This window comes from Aquarana catesbeiana, linkage group LG06 (genome assembly GCF_042186555.1).
Source record: "Aquarana catesbeiana isolate 2022-GZ linkage group LG06, ASM4218655v1, whole genome shotgun sequence".
Lineage (NCBI taxonomy): Eukaryota > Metazoa > Chordata > Amphibia > Anura > Ranidae > Aquarana > Aquarana catesbeiana.
This window is the reverse complement of record NC_133329.1, coordinates 89,800,841-89,811,165: the sequence shown is the minus strand read 5'-3', so window position 1 is coordinate 89,811,165 and position 10,325 is coordinate 89,800,841. Positions and strand designations below refer to the sequence as shown.

General features: G+C 40.5%; 1 protein-coding gene across 4 annotated transcripts in view; it reads right to left on the bottom strand.

The window, feature by feature from the left end:
• Nucleotides 1-9,044: 9,044 nt before the first annotated feature.
• Nucleotides 9,045-10,325, bottom strand: part of C1QTNF8 (C1q and TNF related 8) — a 76,604-nt gene continuing 75,323 nt past the window's right edge. For all 4 annotated transcript variants that reach the window (XM_073636419.1, XM_073636416.1, XM_073636417.1 and 1 more), the window contains one exon: nt 9,045-9,769. In XM_073636419.1, coding sequence (XP_073492520.1) covers nt 9,222-9,769 — 548 coding nt within the window. In that variant the 3' untranslated portion in view covers nt 9,045-9,221. The remainder of the gene's footprint in view (nt 9,770-10,325) is intronic.

Here is a 10,325-nt window from a genome sequence, read left to right as displayed (position 1 = left end):
TAAAAGATCAATAGTGTCACTAGGAACTTATCTGAGAGGCAGAAATTGCAACCTCTGGAGGAACTCTAGGGTTCCATGGAACCCTGGTTGAGAAACCCTGCACTAGGAAGTGGTGACACTGCAGGTCCAGAATGAACAATAAATGAAGGCAAAGGCCATTCTGCTTTAGCACCACCTACTCCTAACTAGAGACCATTAGTGAACAGAGGTAAGGGTGGAGTAGCCTGGATGTTTGGTGAATAAGAAGGCCAACAAAAATATTGGCCAGAAAGTTCATCCATCCTTCTCCGGGGACACTGAAACCCTAATGCCGTGTACACACGAGCAGAATGTCCAAAAGAAAAAGTCACACAGGAGCTTTTCATTGTATATTCCGATCGTGTGTATGCCCCATCGGACTTTTCACATCGAAAATTCTGACGGACCTAGAAAGACAGCATGTTCTAAATTTTTCCGACGGAACCAATTCCTATCGGGAAAACCGCTCGTCTGTATGCTGTTCCGACGTACCAAAAATGACGCAAGCTCTGAAGCAAGTACGAGACGGAAGCTATTGGCTACTGGCTATTAAACTTTCGTTTTCTAGTCCCGTCCTACGTGTTGTACGTCACCGTGTTCTGGACGGTCGGAATTTGGTGTGACCGTGAGTATGCAAGACAGCTTGAGCGGAATTCCGTCTGAACTCTGTTGGAAAAACCTTCAGAGTTTATTCCGACGGGAAAACCGGTCGTGTGTACAGAGCATAAGACAGAAATTTGTGTATGTGATATATATAAAGAAAAGTGTATCTAAAGCCAAAACTTTTAGTTTTAGTTTTCAAATATAGTAGACAAGGGTCAAAAAAGAAATCCAAAATTTGTCTAAGCCCCTCTTTGAATAACATAAAGGTCTTCATGAGCTCCCTAGTAGTAAACAGCACTTGCCTACTTTTACTTACATTATTTGGTAGACTGGAATTCATCAAAGATAAAACAGTTTTAAGAATAAATGGACCAATCTACATAAATTAAAATAAAAACAACACTCAGACTATTCCCTAAACGTAAGATCAAGAGATAATGGACCCAAACACAAGAGGGAATCACTGCATTTTATGGTCATGCGGCAGTACCAAATTTTAACAGCAGGGGCAAAGGACCACTGCAACTGCAGATTTCTGTCCAGAGAAAACTTGGGAGTTGCAGAACGTTGGAGCTCCATTACTAGATACGATGGTCCAAAACAAACGTTAAATGTACAGAGTTGCTTAAAACCCCTTTAAGAAAATTGCAGTTGCTCTCAACAGTTTGTCCTTAGCTGTAAAGTTTATCTTTAGGCAAAGAAGTAAAATGTTTTGGACAGAGTAGAGACGTGTTAACACTCCTATCAGGTTTGTTTTTTGCTGTGCTCAGTCAAGCGATTTCTTATTACTTTATGTCCAGGAGACAAAACAGGAGATAAGTGCAAAAAGTATACCCAGTGGAAGATTTCCCTTCAATGGCGGTTCCATAAATTTTGGATTTCCATCACATCTTTTTATCCAATTGACAATGGTCACCAGGGCATACAGATAGGGTGAATTTGCCCAGCAGTGATATAGACAACAATAACTTGATAAAAAAAAAGTTTTTGTTAGAGATGTGTCTTAAAGGAACCATAGTTTTAGGGTGTTAAAGGATCCCTTCATCAAAATTAAAAGGGACCTGCTAGGTAAATGATTGGTTATTTTATATGATAATATTTATGATACATTTAACAACCTTGTAGGCAGGTGCTTTCTACTTTCTCCACTTTAGTTGGCGCTCGTCTATAGGGGCATTGCGATTGGAGGGGAAGTCAAGAGTAACAAGGTTCCTCTGTGGTTTCCTGGGTTACTGAGGAAGCTATCCAATCGGATGCCTCCGCGATGTGACTCTGGCAGCCATCTTGGGTCAGGCAGAGTCTTTTTAACCCCTTCCCGACCAGCCGCCACAGTTGTACTGCGCCAGGTTGGCTCTCCTTGGCGAGCCAACGTAACTGTATTTAGGTTTGCCTTTTGACCACCAGGGGGCGCGATGCCGGAGCCAGTGCACGTGCCTGGTACCCGCGATTGCTCCACACATAGTCAGAATGGAGATCTGTCAATGTAAACAGACAGATCTCCGTGCTGTTAGGGGTGAGGAGAGGGATCTGTTGTTCTTACTAAGTATGAACAACGACTGGTCTTCTCCCCCAGTCAGTCCCCTCCCCCCACAGTTAGAATCACTCCCTAGGGAACACAGTTAACCCCTTGATCGCCCCCTAGTGTTAACCCCTTCCCTGCCAGTGACATTTACACAGTAATCAGTGCATTTTTATAGCACTGGTCTATGTATAAATGCCAGTGGTCCCAAAAATGTGTCAAGAGTGTCCAATATGTCCGCCATAATGTCGCAGTCCCGATAAAAATCGCTGATCACCGCCATTACTAGTAAAAAAAAAACATGTCATAAATCTTTCCCCTATTTTGTAGATGCTATAACTTTTGTGTAAACCAATCAATACACGTTTATTGCGATTTCTATTACCAAAAATATGTAGAAGAATACATATCGGCCTAAACTGAGGAAAAAAATAGCTTTTTTTAAAAAAAATTGGGATATTTATTATAGCAAAAAGTACAAAATATTGTGTTTTTTTTCAAAATTGTCACTTTTTTTTTGTTTATAGCACAAAAAATAAAAAACACAGATATTATCAAATACCACCAAAAGAAAGCTCTATTTGTGGGAAAAAAAGGATGTCAATTTTGTTTGGGTACAACGTTGCACGACCGTGCAATTGTCAGTTTTCTTTTTGTTAGTTTTTTTATTGTTATTTATTTTCTTTATTTTATCATTCATGGTACACAAAAAAAGGATAACACCATAAGCAATCGATACATTCCTTATTTAAGTCACATATAGCTTCCTTCCCTCTTATAACTCCGCCCCCCCCCAAAAAAAAATCCCCTAACAAGTACATAAGTAAATAATTAAGTTATTCCCCTCCTCCTCATCCCCCTCCCTCCTCCTCCCCACTCCCCCTACCCCTCCATTATTAGTATGTACCTTTCTGAATTCTTGAATTCAATCCAGTTTCGCCAGACCTTATAATAAATCCCCAATGTGTCTTCTGTCATGTGTATTAATTCCTCCATGGACCTCACCCATTCTACCCTTGCTACCCACCCCTTCATCTTCGGGATCTCCTGGATTCTCCAAAGGCAGGGAATCAAACCTTTAGCTGCATTCAAGAGATCTGGGGCAAGGGTATTTTTGTAATGGGGCACCGTATTTTTAGTATCATGAAACAAACATGCCCAGGGGTCTTTTTGATTAGTTCGCCTATTATATAGAAGATTTCCTCTTTAATTTCTTCCTAGTAAGTTTGTATTTTAATACAATCCCACAAAAGATGCGCAAAGGTCCCCGGAATGTCACAGCCCCTCCAACAGGTTGGGGGGCTCTCTCCCCCATATCTATGCGCCCTTTGGGAGGTTGCATACCACCTTGCAAGCAGTTTGTAACACATTTCCATTGTTTGAGCGTCTCTCACAGAAAAAGAGGCTACCCTTAATATCTTATTCCTGTGTTCCTCATCCCTGAGGGGGCCTATTTCTTCTTCCCATTTCCCCAGGTAAGGTGGATATTCATATTCTGCTTCCCTTATCAGGATTTTATATATTTTAGATATGCTTCGATTTAAACTTAAGGGCGAGCTAAGTAATTTCTCAATTGGCCTCAATTGTCCCTTTCCCCGTAGTGTTTGTGGTAGTGATTGTGTAAAATGTTGTAATTGGATGTATCTCCATTTATCTAGTGGTTTATTACCCCATTCACATGTAATTTCTGCGTAAGTGTATAATTTATTTCCCTTCATCACATCTTGTAATAATATTGCCTCCCTTTTTCCCCATCTAGTGAAATATATGTGTTCTTCTTTCCCTGGTTTGAAATAATTTGTATCTAATAGCAACATTAATGGTGAAACATAATCCCAGTGATATCTTCTACCTAATCCATCCCATATTTTCAAAGTGTGTCTGGTTAGTGGGTTTGTGCTGAAGCCTAATGCCGTGTACACACGAGCGGAATGTCCGACAGAAAGTCTGATGGGAGCTTTTCATCGTATATTTCGATCGTGCGTATGCCCCATCGGACCTTTTAAGAGAACATGTTCTAAATTTTTCCGACGGAACCAATTCCTATCGGGAAAATCGCTCGTCTGTATGCTGTTCCGACGTACCAAAAACGACGCATGCTCTGAAGCAAGTACGAGACGGAAGCTATTGGCTACTGGCTATTGAACTTTCGTTTTCTAGTCCCGTTGTACGTGTTGTTCTGGACGGTCGGAATTTGGTGTGACCGTGTGTATGCAAGACAGCTTGAGCGGAATTCCATCGGAAAAACCTTCAGAGTTTATTCCAACGGGAAAACTGGTCGTGTGTACAGGGCATTAGTCTCGAAATTGTGGTGGTATGATGGTATCCATACCATCTTCCCAATGTCTGTTTTACTCTTTGCCATTTCTACATTTACCCAGCTTTTCTCCTCTTTATTATAAATCCAGTCTGCGATTCGAGAGACAGAGATCACTTGATAATATTTTTTAAAATTTGGTGCTGCTAGTCCCCAGTCTCTTTTTCTTTAACTAATGTAGTATACACAATCCTGGGGCGCTTGCGTGCCCATATATATTCTAATAATATTGATTTTAGTTTCCTAAAATAATCCTGGGGAAGTACTATCGGGATCATCTGAAAAATATATATCAGCATCGGTAATATAAACATCTTTACTGCTTTTATTCTCCCCGTCCATGAGAGAGTCTTATATCTCAAAGAATTTAGCTGATCCTTGATCTTGTTCAGCATAGGAATACAGTTAGCTTTAAACATAGCACCCAGGGATGCCGTCAATTTTACACCAAGCTATCCCAACTCCTCCTTACATCATACAAAAGGGAACTTATGCCGCGTACACACGATCGGACTTTACGGCATACTTGGTCCGGCATACCGGATTTCATCGGACAATTTGATCGTGTGTGGGGTCCAGCAGACTTTGTTTTCTCAAAAGTTTGACGGACTTAGATTTGAAACATGTTTCAAATCTATCCAACGGTCTTGAGTCCGGTCGAAAAGTCCAGTCGTCTGTATGCTAGTTCGACGGACAAAAACCCAAACCCAAACCCAAACGCTAGGGCAGCTATTGACTACTGGCTATGAACTTCCTTGTTTTAGTCCGGTCGTACGTCATCACGTACGAATCCGTTGGACTTTGGTTGATCGTGTGTAGGCAAGTCCGTTCATTCAGAAAGTCCGTCGTAAAGTCCGTTGAAAAGTCCGCCGGGCAAAGTATGCCGTAAAGTCCGGTCGTGTGTATGCGGCATTAGGTTGAATTGCCAGGTGCTCTTCCCTTGATATAGTTATATTCAGAATCTCAGATTTAGCCATATTTATTTTAAAGTTTGTTAATTTCCCATACCGACTCAGCTTCTTTAAGACTATCGGGATTCTTGTCCTGGGGTTAGAAATATAAAAAAGCAAATCATCCACATATTCGGCTACTCTATACTCTTTTTCTCCTACTTTGATTCCTTTAATATCCGGGTTTTTACGAATTGCGGCCAATAGTGGTTCTAATGCTATTATGGACAACACTGGAGAAAGGGGGCAACCCTGTCTTGTCCCGTTAAATAATTCAAGGGGAGAAGACAGGGTTCCATTTATTCTAATTTTAGCCGTTGGGTGATGGTAAAAGGACGAGATCCATCTTATCATCCTCTCACCAAACCCCAAATATCTCAATGTTTCAAACATGAAGCCCCAATCCACTCTGTCAAAAGCCTTTTCGGAATCAATTGGCAAAAGGACAGACGGAGTCTCTCTCCCCGTTGCTTCATGTATCAGGAAGATGGGTTTCAAAGAGTTATCCCTCCCCTCCCTCCCTGTCACGAACCCTACCGGATCGTTATGGATCCACCTTGGTAACAAAGGTTTCAGTCTTTCTGCTATTATTTTGGCAAAGATCTTAATATTCATATTTATTAACGATATTGCCCTATAACTCCCTGGGGATGCTGGATCCTTCCCCTCTTTTAAAATAAGAATAATATGTGCCAGTAATGACTCCTCCTGAAGCATCTCTCCTTCTGCCAGTGCGTTCAAATAATCGCACAGCTTAGGGACTAAGAATTTTGAAAATCTTTTATAATACACAATGGAGTATCCATTGGGGCCCGCGCTCTTTCCCAGGGTCATATTCTTTATTGCTCTATCCACCTCTTCTTGCGAAATTGGGGCTTCTACATATTCAGACTCCTCCTTAGATGTCTTGGGAAGGTCTAGGCCCTGTAGATACTCCTGAGCTTCAAGTTTCCATGTCTCTCTATCTTCCCCTCTCTGACTCACATTGTATAAAGCACTATAATAAGAATCAAATGTATCTACTATTTCAGGGGAAGAATACACCATCTCTCCCTTATCGTCCCTGATTTTAAGGATCGTGGACCTATTCTTTTTTTCCTTTACTTTTCTAGCCATCCATGCGTCGAGTTTCAATGGGGTGCTCAGACAAGTCCGGCTCATTACTTATTCACTGGCCCATATATACTTTTTATAAATTTAAGATTCATTGAGTACTATGCAATTATCAATGTGTATGTCTACCTATCTTATAGCAGCTCTTTTACATATGATGTACTAATGCCTGCTAATATGAAACACCTTGTATTATATTTATCAACATTTACTATCTTTTATGTGCTGCCAAGCTAATGTATATGTATCCATTATGTTTATGACATTGTGCATGTATACATATGAAAATACTTTTTTTACTATTGTTACAAATAAATAAAAAATTATTACTATATACTCTACCTCCACAAGTCAATTGCCTCATTTAAAGTCCCACCTTCCCCTTTTTTGTGTACTTCTAGCCATCCATTTTCCCGATTTATTACCCCATTGGTTTCTTTCCTTATTTACTAAGTGAAAAGCGTGATTTCTCTCCTGCTCTAACAATTCCTCTAACTCTTCTCTTTTTACTATAAGTTCTTGCCTCTCTGAGATACCTTTGGGTCTCGTTACTTGCTGTATCTCTTTATATAAAAGGGCCATCTTTTTCCCCCTTTCTTTCTTTTTCCCCACCCCTATCCCGATCAGAATTCCCCTTACAAAGTTGGCCTTCGGGACTTCTGCTGTGTCTGCTGCCTCCTTTTAACTATGTCAGGGTCCTGAATAAGGGAGTCATTCAGTTTTCAGTTTTTCCCCATCGGAGGTCCCCTAATATTTCTAGTTTGATTATAATTGGGGCGTGATCAGAGAGGGTGATTGCTTTAATATCTGCTCCTTTAAGACATGAGAACAGTTGGTATTTATTAAGACATAGTCAATCCTTGAGAATGTCTGATGGACAGGGGAATAAAAAGTATAGTGTTGTTTCCCTGGATGCCTAATCCTCCATGCGTCCGTCAGCTGAAAGTCCAATAGAACTTTTTTTAATGCTCTTTGCCTTTGAGCCGTGGACCAGGAGGAGCTCCCAGAAGTATCTAATATTGGATCTATGCTCCAGTTTAAGTCACATGCAATTATTAATTTCCCCTCTTTGAAAGCATCAAGTTTTTTCAATGTTCCCTTTAAAAATTTATCAGGGTCCTTATTTAGGGAGTAGATGTTTGCAATTGTACACACCATATTAAACAGTTTCCCTCCTATGAAAAGGAACCTTCCCTCCGGATCAGCCAAGCGCCCCTCCACCGTAAATACCATCGACTTATCAAAACCAATGGCCACTCCCCTTGAGTGCTGTGATGTTGTGTCACCATAGAACCATACAGGAAACCAGTGTGACGATAGTCTACACCCTGAAACATGTGTGATATATGGAAGTACTGATTTTAAAAAGCGCTTGTTTTATCTACTAAATGTAAGTTTTCTAACTTCATTAAACATTTTTTGCAATTTTAAACGAAATTATGCTATGTGGCCCTTTCTGTTCTCCTCCTTTATAATTACCCTCACCATACCCATGGATGTTTGACCATCGTCTCCCATGAAACTACCCTGCAAGGACTTTCTCCATCTTGTGGATAGTCGGGCATTCCCGGTCCAGTGATTTGGAGAGTTAATGTGTCCATCTATAATTGTTGTCCACACAACACAGTGCATTTGACGCATGTTCTTTTGGGTTCAAACATCTTGGTAAGCTTTCTGTTTATCGGTGGTGGTTTCCCTCACTATAGCCACACATTCCCGTCACTGTTTGGATATCAATATGAAGTTTTGAACTTTTTTAGAACATTGTTTATTTTGTTTTTTGACCTTCACGGACATTCAACCACCTATATGCACGGACTATTATTTTTGTTTATATTTCATTACTGAGAGTATTTGGGTATATTGCCCATTTTTGATTTGCATCACGCTTAGTTTATTATTTTTTTTTATTCTCACATAGCACTACACTATTTGTTTTCTTATTGTTTTGCTATATCTAATTGTTGTGTTACCTGCTAGTACTAAGGGCAGCGCGGAATTATTTTTTACACCATTTTGTTATCTGTAGGTAAAAATGACCAAAAGGACAATACAACCGCTTTAAGGCGCTGGCCCTGGCTCTCAGACTTGGAGCACATTTCACTTGTGAGTAGTGTAGGGACATGTCACCCGTCTGGTAGGGACAGAAATTAGCAGTAGGTTCCAGACGCGTAGGGAAAGGATAGGGACATGCCATCCTTCCTGGAGACCTTCCTATTTGGGCACGGACTGGCCAGGCCACATTCCGCCCCTCCAGACAGACATTGTTGGCACATCTGCGACCTGCTCTTCTACATACTGCTGTTACATTCTGTGATTGTTCCTGATTGGGCACCCTACCGCCGTGCTTCCTGTGAGTTATTGAACTTTGACATTAATATTATTCTGTTCTCCGCAACTGGACTCTGAGTGTTTACTGCTGCCACACCACATTGCACCTCCCCACAACCACCTTATAACCCACTGCATCATACACAAATATATTATTTTAAGTTGTGCAGCATAGTAATGGAGATCTGCTAAATTTTTAGATCCTTAATGAGAATATTTATTTATATACAAAATATCCTATATCAAATGGAATCACTTTAGCCTTCTATTTAGGAGATAATACAATTGCAGCAATAAACATTAGCAAAACAGTCTTTTTGTTTTGTGCCGTTTTCAAGTCCAAAAATGTCAGAGGTACACCACGGAGTGTTCACTCATCCGCTGGTCTGATCAGATAACCATTAAAGATAATATAGACATCAGTATCATCATTGTACAATGCGTTCTCTCGCTCCCGTTTGAACATCCTCACCCAAACTTCGTCCTTCTCCTTCAGCTCAAGCATAAGGCTTTGACTTTGCATAATACTCCGGTCACTTGGCTGTGCATATAAAATGGCCATCTCCTGGTCATTCTTCATGATGTGTATATAGGTCTCTTTCAGATTCCAGGTGTGGACATTTAAGTTGAAGTAGTAGATCCCAGAAATGTAGCAGACGAAGGTCCCTGAGAACATGTTGAAGTGTTTGTAAAGATTTACAAACTCTGTGTCGAAGATGACGGCTTGGAAGTAATCAGTGCTGTGCACTGATTTACGACGGGCAACGGAGAAAGCAGAATACTGGACCTTGCAGGAGTTTCCTGGTGGACCTACTTGACCCTTCTGACCCTTCAACCCCAGAATCCCTTGTGGTCCTCGTTCACCTTCTTTTCCTGAGACTCCTGGAGGCCCTTTGTCTCCTATATCACCCTTGTCACCTGTCAAAGTGATGGTACAGTACATCACAGTGAGGAACAATTCATTTGGGCAAACATATACAACGTAGGTTGTTTGACATTTTTTTAATTTACATAAAGCCCAACTCCAGACACAATAATTTCACCTTCTTTGTAAGTGTTGGTATGTCGTTACCCTGAGGTAATGGCATACCAAAAACATTAATGATGATGAAATCATTGTTCCAGGGTTAGGTAAAGGCACAAAAACAATTCACATAGACAAAATGGAAAAAAAAAACACAAACACACGTCTAAAAGAGTTAGTCGTTGGTGCTCCAAAACCAGTATTTTTTGGGGTGTAGCCCTTCTCTCTGGATTCCCTGGCGTATAAAGTTAAGGGATCCTATAACCTAACCCATTATGTATTAAATTGTTAAAAACTTATTTTAAAGTCTTTATGCTTTCTTCTTTAAATTCCCACTCACCCTAGTCTTAGCTCTTAAAGCGATTGTATACCCGCACATCTAAAAAAAGAAAAAGAAAAAAACACCCTGCAAGGCAAAGGCATAATGAGCTAGTATGCAACGCATACTAG